This window comes from Engystomops pustulosus, chromosome 6, assembly GCF_040894005.1.
Source record: "Engystomops pustulosus chromosome 6, aEngPut4.maternal, whole genome shotgun sequence".
NCBI lineage: Eukaryota > Metazoa > Chordata > Amphibia > Anura > Leptodactylidae > Engystomops > Engystomops pustulosus.
The window spans coordinates 59,026,286-59,043,227 of NC_092416.1; the positions used below are offsets into that span (position 1 = coordinate 59,026,286).

Consider the following 16,942-nt stretch of genomic DNA (forward strand, 5'->3'; position numbering starts at 1 on the left):
GGAGCTGATGGAAATTGCCGAGCACTGCGCTCACTGATCTCCATCAGCTCCATAGAAATTGATAGAGCAGAATGGTCATTACCCTCGTTTTCGCGCTCTGCGGGGGTCTCAGCACTGAGACCCCCACTGATCAGCAAGTTAGGCCCTATCCCAACTTCAGTTTGTGGGAAAACCCCTTTAAGCTAGGCATGATGCAGGTAGTAATACAGTGGTGTAAACCTAAAGTTAAACATTAAAACTTTGTCAAGTTCAAAATTTGTTACACACCCAATGTATTGTCCTTTATAGGTCTTTAGCGGGAACAGACATATACCTTTTTATTAACAAACTGATGAAACAATGCAGAGGTTTTTCTTTCCATGGATATGCATGACCTGATTTCCCAGACTTGCCTACAGACAGCCATGAAGAAGAGAGGGGCTTCTTAAATCATAGCTAACGAGAGAAGAGCTGGAGCACTTGTGACTAAAGAGTTAAGCTTTCCTTAATTTTTCACTGACTGATGTGAAACTACTTCTGTTTCATGTAATGGCATAAGGCGGATAGCTACAAATTCCGAATTATGAACACTGATCAGATGAGTTCAGCTACGGACCAGTTCACCCTCAAATAAAAGATATTCCGTTCCACCATAATTTGCAAATTAATTCTTTAAAAATCAGACAATGTAATTTTCTGGATATGTTTTCACATTTAAGAAAGGGAGGAGGTGAGAGGCCACAATATGAGGGGAGCTGTGAGGGCCCACAATATGAGGGAGAGCTGGAGGGCACATCGTGAGGTGCTAGCCACAGTGACATGCTAGATTTTGTCCATCTTTTACTGCTTCAAATGTTAGGAGGAATGCCTATCCTGTATATATGAACACTGCACAGGCCTACTATTCATATCCTGTATATATGGGCACAACACAATGAGGGTTATTTATCATTAGGCGGCTCCTTGGACAGTTCTATGTCTGTCTTTGGAGCTTCGGTGCAGGTCAGACTCATTAAAGTGGCTTTAGCCCTTTAATAAATGTTCTTATGCTCTACTCTTGCCTTTTTTTCTTTCAGAGAGGTGCAAAATACATAAAAAGTCGCAGCACAAACACCAGTAGGGGGCTGGAGTGACTATGGGACTTTTTTGCAAGTCATGAATCTGGCTTTGAAAGGTGTTGCACTAGCAGTAGTTCTAAGTTTACACCAGTATACTGTACATAGAACTCAAAAGTCGCAAAAAACCTCTATGTGACTTTTTTTGCGACTTTTATACGTCAAGTAAGCCCAGCAATACCAATGATAAATCTCCCCCAACGATTGCATATACTGTTTGGTTTTACCTTGTGGTTGAATGCCCATGAAGATTATGGCAAAATATATCTTGCTGGTCACCTAATTTATAAGGAAATGCAGGTCTGGTTACAGATTAAGGGTACATTCACACACACGTTTGCCTGCCCGACTACGGCGGCGTGCTGGAGAGGAGGGGTGAGCACTGCTCACCTCTCCCCTCTCCATAGAAAACAGCGCTGCATGGCCGCGCATACAGGGAATGATAGAGCATACTCCATCTTTTCCCCATGTAAAGCACAGAACGGTGCCACATAGTGCGGCATTGTGCCACTACAGGGCCGTCAGTGCCGACTATACATACCCCCAGATGGTGGTGTGAATGAGGCCAAAGTGCATTGCTTCGCCAGGCCTCTAGCAGGGGAATGGAGTCAATTGTAGTGAGCGGTCACACCAGTTATGTGGTGGCTCTTGCTTTTTTCCTGCCATCTGCACACCCAAAGCTAATAATAGATACTTCTCAATGTGTACAACGTGTACAGTTTTACCAATAGTCACTGAACTTTTAACACTATTATTTAGAAGTGATTCATAATTTTATATCTATCCATGTCATATAGATCTTTACATGTCATTTATCTGTGTATCTTTCTGACAACTATCTATCCATCTATCTATCTATCACATCTTGTCCAAAAAGTAATATCAATCTATCTTCTCTATGTCATATCTATCTGTGTGTAAATCTATGTGCTATTATCTATAAGTCTATCTATCAACCTACCTACCCACTTTTTGTGTAATGTGCAAGATATCTACTTCTGCAGTTTTGTGAATATATTATATGTTATGTTATATAATTAAATGACAATTTTTTTCCCTAGCCATTCACAGAAATAAAAACAGATGAATCAGCTTTCTGACAACCCTGTCTCATCCTGGAGGTTCCAAGCACTGTGATCCGCACTATAAATTATTCATCCAGGCAATGGTAATCAAGACGTGTCTATCACTATCTCCAACTATGCTGAGTTCATGAAAATAACAACATCCCTCCCTTGGTGTCAAGGACAACAACAGCGAGACCTCAGAATAGTACAGGGCAAGTGCAGTCATAAAAATAACCGGACAATAGCAGCAAAGGGAATGCTTGGGGTAAAATAACATGTCATAGTATGTTTGTGTACAGTATATGTTATATGGACTCATAAATACACACAGATGTAGCACTTGGTAAAGGGAAAGCTGGTGTACTACCATATTAACATAGTGGGGCACATTTACCAAGAACAGTGCGACTGTCCTATGTTCAGTTTTCCTGTGTAGTGTGCAGGGGGTGCCAGATTCAGGATTTCTGGCGCCCGTTCTGCATGAATCTGGCGCCCTCTGCACTGCCCTGACACTTTTTTTTGGTGCACCCTTAACATGGGGTGTGCGACATATTTCTGTCCAACTTTGCACAATAAATCTGGCGCACGGTCTGACCGAGCACCCCTTTTGGTGCTGAAATTTGTGTCGCATGAAGAATAGCGCAGCTGCGCCAGAAAACTGTGGCTTGCGACACAAGTGAGGCACAGCCACTGCTTAAATAGCGGGACAAACTACTTGCACAGGTGATATCTTCTATCTTTGGTTCTATGACCATGACACATAACTTTCCCATCCCCTTATTTCTGTGTTGTGTCCCTCTTGTATGCTTCCTTTTGTTCCCACTATACCTCAGGACTGTTAATCCAGAGGTATGGGGTCCTTGTGTTCTCTCCTGTCTTTCAGCTTTTGTGGTGTTACAGTGTGCTCCGTATGTATCAGTTGGGCGACGGCCCTAACATTTTGTGGTAGTTTTGTCTTATTTTTTTCATTGTCTGATGGTGGCTTCAAAAATAGGCAAATCCAATGCGGTTCAATATTTTTACTAATTGGAAATGCTGCGTAGAGGGACCCACAAAAAGATTCGGGGCCACAGTACAAGAAAAGACTCGCTGGGATTGTGCCCGCAACCAGTGCACATTCAACCCAAAGAATTGTTCCAAGGCCATGTATTACGATGGCAGAAACTAAATCCAGTACTGTTCTCACTTTCTTCTGCTACATACCAGTGACGGAAACTAAACCTGCTAAGAGCATTATGGGAGACCGATGTTCACTTTGGTAAAATACATTATATGGTCTGTAGGAGCCCAGGCTGCGGCCACATTCCCAGTGTAAGCTTTTAATTACTATGGCGCCATGTTTTTATGGACACCCTTAGACCTGTGGCAATTACCGTGAGTAAGAGTGTTTGGTAACATTTGGAACGTGTTGGCTTTGTCCATCTTCATATGTACTTTTTGTATTATGTTGTTGGAGAGGTTGTTGGCATTTAACAACTAATATGTCAAACTAAAGAAGGTGAAATGAAGATTTGCTTTGCTTCTGCTGGATCTAACATCATAATGTGTGGGAAGGTCATGTCATGCCAAATTTACGGACAAGGGTTGTAGATACAACTTGGATGTCATGCTGCTCACACTGTGTATTTGGACATTACATATAAGATCCATCTATAGGGAGCTGCATATTTCACTGGGAGTTGAGAATATTCCATAAATAAAGATAGATCCATAAATAACTCAGATTGTTCTACATCTCCTCTAGGTAGAGAATGACAGACCTCACCATATGGCTTTCAATTCCTAGTGTTTACCGCCCACGCCACGAGGAGCCGCGTGAAAACAAAATATACAAAGGAGCTAATTTGAGCGAATCTTTAAATAAAACGCATCTCATCTGCGAGAACCTTCACACGTTGAGCTGGAGTCCCTACTCGTGGAACATGTGAGGAGCCAAAAATTAAAGTAAACTTTCATGTAACTCAACCAGTGGAAAATTCTCCCTTGAAAGGGGTCAAACAAGTGTTTTGGATCAAGAGGATGTTGCCAAATAAAATTTAAGTAAAGGTGGGAGGAATCATCACGAATTCAACAAAGATTATGTGAAAAGTTAAAAAAAAAATGTTGCTATAGTAACCAACGTCTGGCAAGAGAATCATGTTAAGAATTCCAATACAAGGTTTTATACTACATACTGTGTTAGATGGAGACATGGGGAGCGGGATACCTGAAGGCTCTTAAAGGGCCATTCCACTCATGTTTGTTATCATACAAGGTTCCAAACACATGGTAGCTTGGAAAAAAAAAAAGCCATGTTTTTCTTATTGTGTAACATCCCTTTAATGTATACCTATCTTTGAGCTACATTTCAAATGTATATTGTAAAAATCTTATCTTTTACCAACCCCCCTAACAATCTATATTAATGCTTCACCAGTATTTATTTTAAATATTTCACTGTATGGTAATCTGATAAATAAATATTATTAGTTATTAGTGTAAAGAGTGTTGAACGTTTCCACAGCAACTAGCTGAATTGTGAATGCAGCTCTGGAGGATTACCATATGTAGATATGAGGTACCAGCTAAATAAAATTACAAAGTAACTTTGTAAAACATTGTCTTTTTCAATATTTATCGATCTACCAATAAAGTTTTTTACAAAATAAAAAGGAGTTGCCATGGGAGGACTTTTTTTATATATATCAGCATCGGGGGTATTTGATAATTGCTCCTCTATTATCAGTCTTTTTGTCTTGTGTATCAGGTAAAGAAATACGTAGGTTCATCAAGTCCATGTGTAGATCAAGAAAGCCTGAGGCTTCAGCTATGGGAGAACACACCTCTGCATCCTAGTCCTACACCAAAAATAGAGTTTCCACAACTTAAATGTTTTTACTTTCCTCCTGCATTTCCCCTGTGTTTCAACATTGTGTGGCTGAGAGTTTCACAGTATCGCCATTCTTACAGTAGAGAAGTACCACGTTTCTTAGGCTTCTTTAAAAACAAACAGGAAAACATATGTTTTAACTAAAGCTGCAGAAAGTGTTAGCTAGAAACCCTGAGATTAGGAGTGTAACTACCCCTCTAGCAGCTGCTATAGGGCTTGCAGTGTTGAGGGGCCCAGCTACACAACTTGAATGGAGAAGCACCATTTATATACAGGCTATGGCTCTTCTGTATCTTCGGACACCCCTACCCCAGATAAGAAGACTGGCAAATAATGAATGTATACATATATGTGTTTGCATGTTTTATATGTGAGTATATGCAGTGTGTTTATACCATATATATTTATGTATATGGTATGTATGCATATTGTATGTGTGTATATATGGTGTGTATACTGTATGCATGTGTATAAATGGTGTGCATGCGTAAGTATGTAACGCACATATTTTATGTGTGTGTATATAATGTATATAAACTGTATGTGTGCAAAAATTGTGTATAACCCCTTTAGTAAATACTGCAAGTACAAACATATAGGATACCAGAAATACCAACCAGGCTGCATGACAAGATGAGGACCAAGAATGACCACACCACCGCAACACTTGGTCCTCAGCTTGTCATGCATATTCTATACATGTATTATGAATTAACCACCAATACAAGTAATAGGGAGCACAGACGCAATATATTCCAAATCAAATGGATTCTTTCCAAAATGAAATAGCACAACAAAAAAGGGGAAACAAAAACTAAAATGTAGAATGCATAAAATTACACTTTATTAGATCAACCTTTGGTCTGTATATACATGTGTCCCTTGTCCTCTGGATACTTGTTTGTAAGAAAATGCCTTGACCTTCTATACCTCTATACAGGCTTACGGTGATTTATTTGTTAAGTATATTTAGCTATTCTGACCATTGGTGGACCTTTTCTTTGTATGTTGTCTTTTTAAACAGATTTATTTTATTTTATTGTGATGTATTATGAATCGTAAGATCTATAGGACTTGGATTTGTACCATTTTTGTCCACCACTGCTTGTGATTTTTAATGGGTGTTATTAATTTCCTAATGACCAGGGTAAATTTTAAATGTACTAATAAAATTGTTATTTTTGGAATTGACTGCGGTTTGATTTTTATACTTTTAGATATTGGTGACACAGTCCACTTATAGGTATATAAAGCAAATATGAACCACTCCTTTATTGAGAATGTCTTGCTATTTGCCAATAATTTCTACCGGTCATCTATTCCATTTGCTCAACAGCATGTGAAATTAATTGTCAATTAGTGTTGCTTCCTAAGTGGAGAGATTGATTTCACAGAAGTTTGCTAAAAAAATAAAGGGAACAGTTAAACAACACAATGGGGCACATTTACTTACCCGGTCAATTCGCGTTCCAGCGGCGGCTTCTCTGACGAGTGTTCGGGTCTTCCGGCGATTCATGAAGGTCCTGCGCCCGATGTCCACCAGGTGGCGCTGCTGCGCTGAAGTCCGCCGAGGTGCCCCGGAGTTCATCATCTTCATCGTGGTGCATGTGAGTATGGCCCGTGCGACCAATTTTTTTTTTAAATGCGGCGGTTTTTCCGAATCCGTCGGGATAATGTTCGGCCACGCTTCCCCGATTTCCGTCGCGTGCATGCCAGCGCCGATGCGCCACAATCTGATCGTGTGCGCCAAAATCCTGGGGCAATACAGGGAAAATCGGCGCAAAACGGAAATATTCGGGTAAGACGTCGGGAAAACACAAATCGGGCCCTTAGTAAATGACCCCCAATATAACTCCAAGTAAATCAGTGTATATTAGTGTAAAACTATGTGTGTGTGTGTGTGTGTGTGTGTGTGTGTGTGTGTGTGCATATAATTATTTCATGTGCATATATATGAGTGTATGTGTGTGAAAATGTAAGTATAAACATGTGTGAGTGTACAAATATGTTTTTATATGTTACAAATATTTTAAAGGCAGAAGACTGCTGTGGGGCCCAGCCCAAGATCTGTGTAATCATGCCTTTGTGTATATTGTAAGTAGCAGCAGTACTGTGAAAAATACATTGACATTCCAGGATTGTAACTAAATTTAGAGTCCTTGTGTGTGAGATCTCTTCAATGAACTGCTAAATAGCCTCTGAGTAACTGCTGACGTATTCAAACAGAAGAAGCTACAGCAAAGGTGAGGTGGTTGTGCTGCTGTACAGATAAAAGATATTTCATATACAGCAATGTATCAGGGTGCTACGAATCCAGCTACATTTATGGAATATAAACACATTTTCACAGTCCTGCTGCTACTAGCACATAATAAGGTATGGTAACACAAAATAATGTCCTTATCATGAACCTTTCTGCTCCTCTTGACAGTTCACATTATTTTACAATCTTTAGCAGCAGCGTCCTGATACTGGTTGCTCAAATTAACTATTTACTATTCAGTAGTGACCCTAGTATGATGCTCACAGTATATGGCAATTCTAGGTTTGAATCTCTTCAGTCTGTCGTCATACTTGCAGGATTATTAAAACGTGTCTATTTAAATTGCTCCTAGAAATAGCCTACATTTTATGCCTTGCAGTTTACCAGTAACATTGTGCACAGATCATAAAAGTTTTGTGAAGCGAAGGAAAATTACAGACAAGTGTGAGAACAGAGAAAGTAATCTGTAGAAAAAGAGAGAGAGAGAGAGAAAAAGTGGGGCAAGAGCTCGAAGGAAAATGAAAGGAAATGTGTCAAGCAAGATAAAAATATAACAGCACAAGAAAGACGCATTCAGCAGGCCACTAATGCCGCATGAGCTGCGCAGTTTGAGTGCAGGGGTGAGAAGGGATGTGCTGGAAAATGACAGAAAGGGGGAAAGGGGGTCTATAAACCTGCACAAACAGCATTCAGATGGGCGTTTTTGAGGTCCATATGCTATCCGTTTTTTTTTTTGGCGGGGGTGGTGGCGGCATATTGACTCATTGATTCCTATGGGTCTGTTTTTTTTGGATCTTCAAAAAAAAAAAAAAAACGGCAGCACATGGATGACATCTGCATGCAGTCTGTTTCTATCCCAAATGTTGCTATGCAACCAGCTGAGCTGGGCGGAGAATACATTAGAAAACCATCCGTTTTTCTTGCAGATGTGAAAAAACAGATGACATACGGATGTGAAAAAAAAACGGATGTGGATAAAATATAGGCTGAACAAGGACATCACACATCCACCTTTTTTTTGCAGAGGATACACCCGTCTGCATAAACCCAAAGGGGTATTCAGAAAATAAAAGCTAATTCATTGCTTTATGACATTTTCCAATATAATCTTTAAGCTAATCTCTTATGGTTTTATAGGCATAGGAATATTGATTGTCCATGTCCATAGGATGATGTCCTGGTTCAGTGTATGTATTTTGGTGAAACCCTAGAAAAGGTACAATTTTGGTGCAGTTTTGCATTAAGGGAGTGATGCAATAAGGTATACAAGACAAATATTATATAAATATATTTATATTATTTTCATGAAAGTGGCTTTTCCTGCCCACAGGAGGGATAAAATGTGCATACATCCCACACAGACTTAATCAGGAGTAGATAATCCAATCCTATATATACCTGTACAATGACAGCTGGTGATATAACAACCCAAAAGATGCAGAAAGCAAGCAAAAAGTGTAAAAAAAAAAGGCTGTAAAAATGAAATAAAGAGGAATTGTAGATGTGAATGAAGCTCCAAGGAATGGACGAACCCCTAGACACAAAATGCTGTCCCGCTTGAATAAATGTCACCTTGATTGGATTCATTTTGGAGTGCTGCCTGCTTTTCTACTAAGTTTACAGACGTTTAGAGAGGATGACAGATTACTACATAGTTAAAGGAGTATTACCACAAAGACAAGATTCTTAAATATACTCATATACACAGATATAATTCCAACCTGTCTTCATTAGTCCTGGTCCATACAATTTTGGTTGGGCCAGGATCCTATCGTAAATCTCCAGACTTTGGTCGAACAGGTCAGACTCTTCTCAATGCAGTGCTCTTTGCCTCCTGCGCCTCCTACCTCCGTTACAAGACAAGCTCAAACACATGCACTTCCTGACAGAAAAAGATTTGTGCAGAGATTTACTCTACTAGCTACAGGCAAGATATGATCTTTATAGCGGAGGAAAGCGGTATAGTAGAGCTGACTCTGTGTATGTTAAAGCTGTGATATAGCAGAGATAACTCTGAGATATAGCATGTGTAATAGGTGAGATATAGCAGAGCTGGAGAGTGTCATTGGGGCAGATCACTAAGGTAGTTCCTCCGCCGTCCACCAGGTGGTGTTCATGCGTTTTTGCGACACATTTTTTTTTTTTTTTAAATGCGGCGGTTTTTCCGAATCCGTCGGGTTTTCGTTCGGGCATGCCCCCCGATTTCCGTCGCGTGCATGTCGGCACCGATGCGGCAAAATCCGATCGTGTGCGGCAAAATCCCGGGGCAATACAGGGAAAATCGGCGCAAATCGGAAATATTCGGGTAACACGTCGGGAAAGCGCGTAAATGACCCCCATTGTGTTTTAAATCCATCTCGTGAATCTCATCATTTCTCATCTCTGATCTGTTTCATTTCTCTTTTCCTAGGTGTACGATACTAGTGAATGTTCAGAAGCTAAATGAAAGTGTATATAAACCCTGGACCCTGATAATCTAAGCAAATTGTCAGAACACAGCATCTCACAGAACTAGAGGGTTCACGAATGGTGCAGTCACACGTCGCGTTTAACGCATGCGTTTAAAAATGCACTGGAACAGATGAAGAGTGATTTGCCTAATTAAACAGCTGTTAACACTTGTGTTTACAAAACACAACAGTTAATGCATTGTTAACGCACATGTTAACATTGTGTTAACACATGCATTTGTTAACAGCTGTTTAAGTAGGAAACACACTCTTCACGCAATGTTGTGACATGCATGATATACTTTGGATCTGCCCCAAGCAGACAATATAACCCAAATGCAGCGTTCTCCCCTAGACGTAACAATGGGTAATAATCACTACAAAACACTAATGATGCTGATTCACTCTAAGATGCTCATAGTACTGCCGCATACTGTAGAAAACAGAAAAAATCAAAAAGCAACATAAAAACCCTAATCTTAGGGAAGAGATGCTTTCTGAATATTAAGTTACCTTCCAACTGTGGTATAATAAAGCAGAGCAATTTCTGGAAACATTTCCAGTGATATAAGATATAATAACTTGAAAGACACATTTTAGCACACAGTATGTCATTACTAAGAGAATGAGCTCCTCTCCTATAGAGTGTTAGGTATGGTCCATCATCTGCAAACATAGCACTGTCTCTGCTGTTCTCCCACTGTGATCCCCCACAGTCACTTGTCACACAGCATATGCTTATTGTATATCTGCTGCCGTATACCCTGCTGTTGTGTGCTGCTCAAGAGTCGAGGGAAAGTAGGCAGCAAGAATTGACTATATAACAGCACCAGGGCACATCCACAATAAAACTAAACCGGCGCATTCTCAAAATCTTCTGGATACGGCTCATATAAAATAAATTGGGAAATTGAGACTCTAAGCAAGACAATGTTTAGAAACACGGCACAATCATGCTGTCATCTTGTGTGTTTTTATTCATTCAATATTGTATTAATGAAAAGAAATATATAAACTCAAAAGTTACAAAACTTCTAAAATTTTACCCCCTTATTTACAAAAATAGAGCTATAATACTGCTCCTATGTTGTAGAATCTATCTATTATATATCTATCTATTATATATATATATATATATATATATATATATATATATATATATATATATATATATATATATACACACACACACACTCACACGTATATGTATATATATACATATATGCTTGTAGAATGTTGTAGAATTTTTATGTTGTAGAATCCATTGACGTTCTGGAATATCACTACTATAATACTGCCCCCTATGTACAAGAATATAATTACTATAATATTACCCCCTATGTACAAGTATATAACTACTATAATACTGTCCCCTATGTACAAGAATATAATTACTATAATATTACCCCCTATGTACAAGAATATAACTACTATAATACTGTCCCCTATGTACAAGAATATAATTACTATAATATTACCCCCTATGTACAAGATTATAACTACTATAATACTGCCCCCTATGTACCAGAATATAACTACTATAATACTGCCCCCTATGTACAAGAATATAATTAGTATAATACTGCCCCCTATGCACAAGAATATAACTACTATAATACTGTCCCCTATGTACAAGAATATAATTACTATAATATTACCCCCTATGTACAAGATTATAACTACTATAATACTGTTCCCTATGTACAAGAATATACCTACTATAATAATGCCCCCTATGTACAGGAATACAACTACTATAATACTGTCCCCTATGTACAAGAATATAATTACTATAATATTACCCCCTATGTACAAGATTATAACTACTATAATACTGCCCCCTATGTACCAGAATATAACTACTATAATACTGTCCCCTATGTACAAGAATATAATTAGTATAATACTGCCCCCTATGTACAAGATTATAACTATATAATACTGTCCCCTATGTACAAGAATATACCTACTATAATAATGCCCCCTATGTACAGGAATATAACTACTATAATACTGCCCCCTATGTACAAGAATATAATTACTATAATATTACCCCCTATGTACAAGAATATAACTCCTATAATACATGTCCCAAAGTATAAGAATGTAACTACTATAATACTGTTCCTGTAAACAAAAATTGAGATTGATGTACATGGTATTACTTTTACCTCTATATTGGATATATATCTCATCTATATATCCAAACAGCTTGAACTTCTTACCTGTTAATATGTTTTCAGCCATAACATTCACTTGAACCTCCACAGAGTGCTTGGAAGTATAGGAGATCTCTGCACTGACGTGACCCACCTCTCCAATACACATGGGTGACAGGAAGTCTGTGCGCTCCACACGGGCCAAAGCTGCAATGCATTTTTCCTAGAGTAGATGGTGAAAGTGTCAAAAAGATTGTATATTCTTCATACCTGTTTCAGCACACACAGTTTCACCTAATGACAGGTTCCCATAGCCTATTTAATACCATTTACCAATCCGATTTAAAATTCACATTACTTGTTCCATCACTTTTAAAACTATACCTGGCTCCCTGCCAGCAATCTGCATCGAGACATGGGAATGTTCGTGCCTCTATGTTGTCAGCTAGCAGAGAGGAGATAATAATGCTGACAAAAAAAGAACAGAGAGAAGTTAAATATGCTGATGACACAGACTCAAACACCTCCATGACTTGATGCAGTTTGCTGACAGGTACATTTGTATTCTGACTGCCATATTTGGGGTTGGGAATAAATTTTTCTCTATTTCGGGCCTATTGGCATCAGGTGTGCCTGGTGATGTTCCGCAGCGCCCGAGGTGTGCCTGGTGATGTTCCGCAGCGCCCGAGGTGTGCCTGGTGATGTTCCGCAGCGCCCGAGGTGTGCCTGGTGATGTTCCGCAGCGCCCGAGGTGTGCCTGGTGATGTTCCGCAGCGCCCGAGGTGTGCCTGGTGATGTTCCGCAGCGCCCGAGGTGTGCCTGGTGATGTTCCGCAGCGCCCGAGGTGTGCCTGGTGATGTTCCGCAGCGCCCGAGGTGTGCCTGGTGATGTTCCGCAGCGCCCGAGGTGTGCCTGGTGATGTTCCGCAGCGCCCGAGGTGTGCCTGGTGATGTTCCGCAGCGCCCGAGGTGTGCCTGGTGATGTTCCGCAGCGCCCGAGGTGTGCCTGGTGATGTTCCGCAGCGCCCGAGGTGTGCCTGGTGATGTTCCGCAGCGCCCGAGGTGTGCCTGGTGATGTTCCGCAGCGCCCGAGGTGTGCCTGGTGATGTTCCGCAGCGCCCGAGGTGTGCCTGGTGATGTTCCGCAGCGCCCGAGGTGTGCCTGGTGATGTTCCGCAGCGCCCGAGGTGTGCCTGGTGATGTTCCGCAGCGCCCGAGGTGTGCCTGGTGATGTTCCGCAGCGCCCGAGGTGTGCCTGGTGATGTTCCGCAGCGCCCGAGGTGTGCCTGGTGATGTTCCGCAGCGCCCGAGGTGTGCCTGGTGATGTTCCGCAGCGCCCGAGGTGTGCCTGGTGATGTTCCGCAGCGCCCGAGGTGTGCCTGGTGATGTTCTGCAGCGCCCGAGGTGTGCCTGGTGATGTTCCGCAGCGCCCGAGGTGTGCCTGGTGATGTTCTGCAGCGCCCGAGGTGTGCCTGGTGATGTTCTGCAGCGCCCGAGGTGTGCCTGGTGATGTTCTGCAGCGCCTGAGGTGTGCCTGGTGATGTTCTGCGTTGGCTGAGGGGTGCCTGGTGATGTTCTGCGTTGGCTGAGGGGTGCCTGATGATGTTGTGAGGAGTTGATTATTAAATGTCCTCACACATAGAAACCAATGAGCAGGGTCTGTCACTGTATAACCCTGTGGAATCCATTGCCATCTCCAGTGTGTGATCGGCAGGTACTGCGGTAACTTTCTCCAGAGATGCTAAGCTTGGGCTTGAGCGCCATCTAGTGGACAGTACTTGTAAAGGCAAACAAGAGCTATGGTCTTCATTGTCTTCAGCTCAGTACAATCTCACTTAAATTTCACATACTAGTTTCATATATAAACATTTATCTACAGAAATTTTAAAACAAATAGCTGATCTCCGATCATTTGGTATGTATATCAACAGCTCTACATTTAAAATATCTTAAAATGTTTAATATGTTTGCAAATACTTCATTTGATTCTAAAGCATAACAAGATGAATCCAATATAGTTTTTTTTTACTAAATATATAATTTGTATTTATTTTTGTTTCAATTTTAAACTTTTCAAGATCTCTGCTTTCTAAGTAGCAGAAAATAAAAGGAAAATAAAATCTTGTTTCCGATCAAAAAACCTACCATGACCTAGTTCTTGCAGATGGGTTTGCTTTACTGTATCTGGTGTAGGCGAGCTTTATCACCCCATAGTCCAGTACAGAAGTAAGTTTGTGAAAAGAGTCTACACCACAATCAGCTTTGTGTATAGTCTACATAAGTACAAAGACTGCTGTTTTGTTGCAAGCCATAGGGTTCTGATACACGATCATATGCTCATTTCCACATTTCTCCACTTGTATCTTCTGTCTTCGAGCTGATTAAACTCTGCACAGATTCGGGGAGACTTTAAATTTTCTTTCTAGCCCCTATGGTTGCTGAGATATCAGTCACAGTATCTGACCATTAAAATCCTCTCTACTGTCAGAGAAGAGGGGGCATGTTATCCTCATGCTCAGGCAATAGCAGAGAAGCAATTGTACATTGCACAATGTAGCAAGTGTACATACATAGTGGGATCTCTTTGATCATTTAGAGGCTGTATTCACATGTTGTGTTTACATTACATTAAAGGGGTTGTTCACTTTAAGCAAATAATTGATATGGTTTGCGTAAGGAAAAGTTAAACAATTTTCCAATATACTTTCTGTATCAATTCCTCATGGTTTTCTAGATCTCTGCTTGCTGTCCTGCCATAGAAAGTGATTACTTCCAGTGGATAGAAATCTGTTCATGGTCATGTGATGGACACACAGGTGCACAAGTCGTTATTATCACAGACAGTAATCAGAGCCGTGTGATACTAAAGGCATGTGCACCTGTGTGACGTCACATGACCATGGACAGATTTCTATCCACTGGAAGTAATCATAGACACTTTCTATAGAAGGACAGCAAGCAGAGATCTAGAAAACGCTAAGGAATTCATAGAAAGGAAATTTCCAAATGAATTATGCAGTTTATGCAGACACACTGTAAATGCAATGTTAACACAGTGTTAACATAATCATAGTTTATACGGCTGAAAAAAGACACATTTCCTCATAACTGAGACCCTCCATTCCCCTTATCATTTTTGTGGCTCTACGTTGAACCCTCTCCAGCTCCAGGGCATCCTTTTTATGGACCGGTACCCAGAACTGGACGGCATATTGTAGGTGAGGCCGAACCAATGCCTTGTACAGCAGTAATATTACATCCTTATCCTGAGAGTCCATACCACTTTTGATACATGATAATATCTTGCTGGCTTTAGAGGCAGCCGATTGACATTGCATGCTGTTATTTTATTTATGATCTACTAGTACACCGAGGTCCTTTTCAAGGGACTCTCCCAGATTTACTCCCCCAAGGACATATGTTGCCTGTGGATTATTACCCCCCAGGTGCATAACCTTACATTTATCCACATCGAACCTGATTTGCCAAGTGGATGACCAAACACTCTAAGTTTGTCCAAGTCGCCCTGAGCATCCTCCATAGACTGTATTACACTTCACAGTTTGGTGTCATGTGCAAAAATAGACACAGTGCTATTAATTCCTACCTCTATATCATTAATAAATATATTAAATAGTAGTGGGCCAAGCACAGAACCCTGGGGTACACCACTCATAACTGGTGACCATTCCGAGTAGGAATCATTGACCACAAATCTCTGGATATGATCCTTCAGACAGTTTTCAATCCAATTGCAAATGTTTCCTGTCAAACCATTAGACCTTATTTTACCCATCAGGCGTCTATGATGGACAGTGTCAAATGCCTTTGCAAAGTCCAAGAACACAATATCCACAGCAGCTCCTCCATCCAGGCACCTGCTCACCTCTTCTATTTTTAGTAAACCCATGTTGGCTGTCACTTATTATACTATTTGATGTCACATACTGCAGTATATAGTCTTTTACTAACCCGTCCAATATTTTCCCCACAATGGAAGTTAAGCTTACAGGCCTGTAATTGCCTGGCAAACTTCTAGAGCCTTTTTCATATATTGGGACCACATTTGCCTTGTGGCATTCACTTGGCACCACACCAGACATTACAGAATCTCTGAAGATTTTAGACAACGGCACGGCAATAACAGGACTGAGTTCTTTAAGAACTCTGGGGTGTAACCCATCTGGTCCAGGAGCTTTGTACACATTGATTTTTATTGAGCTTAGATTGGATCATGTCTACATTCAGCCAGTCCAGTATATTACAGGATGCATGACCCGCACTGGCACCACCCAGATCAGAAGTTCTTTCTTCTATCGTATAAACGGAGCTAAAAAAGCCATTAAGTATCTCCGCCTTCTCTTTGTCTCCAGTCACCGATGCCCATTTTCAGAATAAAGGGGTCCAACCTGTTCTGACCCATTTTTTTACTGCATTAATATACTTAAAACATTTCTTAGGATTTGTTTTCCTATCTTTAGCCACCTGTCTTTCATTTTGTATTTTGGCTGATTTGATTTCCTTTTTGCAGATTTTGGTAAGTTTTTGTAAGTATTGAAAGCCTCAGGTGACCCGTCAGATTTATATTTTTTGAATGCCCTCCTTTTATCATTAATTTCCCTTTTAACTGTAGCTGTAAGCCATGCGGGGTGTAATCTAGCCCGTCTATACTTGTTACCTATTGGAATAAATTTAGAAGTATAAAAACCCAGGATAGATTTTAATTTCTCCCATTTAACATTAGTATCATCATTTGACAGTATCTGATCCCAGTCTATATCCTGTATTGCAGCCCTAAATTTCTGGAAATTAGCCTTCTTAAAAGTTAAAGTTTGATTTTCCCACCTGTTTTAGCTTTTTACAGTTTAAGAGGAAAATAATTATAGTATGATCGCTGTTCCCAAGGGTTTCCCGGACACTGGCATTTTGGACAATCTCCGAATTGTCAGAAATCACAATGTCCAACAATGCGTCACCTCTTGTGGGATCTTCTACAAGCTGCACCATAAAATTATCCTGAAGAATATTCATAAAATGTCTCC

The 16,942-nt window shown here is 40.4% G+C and overlaps 1 protein-coding gene across 8 annotated transcripts in view; it reads right to left on the reverse strand.

The window, feature by feature from the left end:
* ACOT7 (acyl-CoA thioesterase 7) overlaps positions 1 to 16,942 on the reverse strand; it is a 145,425-nt gene that overhangs the window by 97,076 nt on the left and 31,407 nt on the right. For all 8 annotated transcript variants that reach the window (XM_072156248.1, XM_072156246.1, XM_072156245.1 and 5 more), the window contains one exon: positions 11,969 to 12,125. In XM_072156248.1, the coding sequence (XP_072012349.1) occupies positions 11,969 to 12,125 (157 nt within the window). The remainder of the gene's footprint in view (positions 1 to 11,968; positions 12,126 to 16,942) is intronic.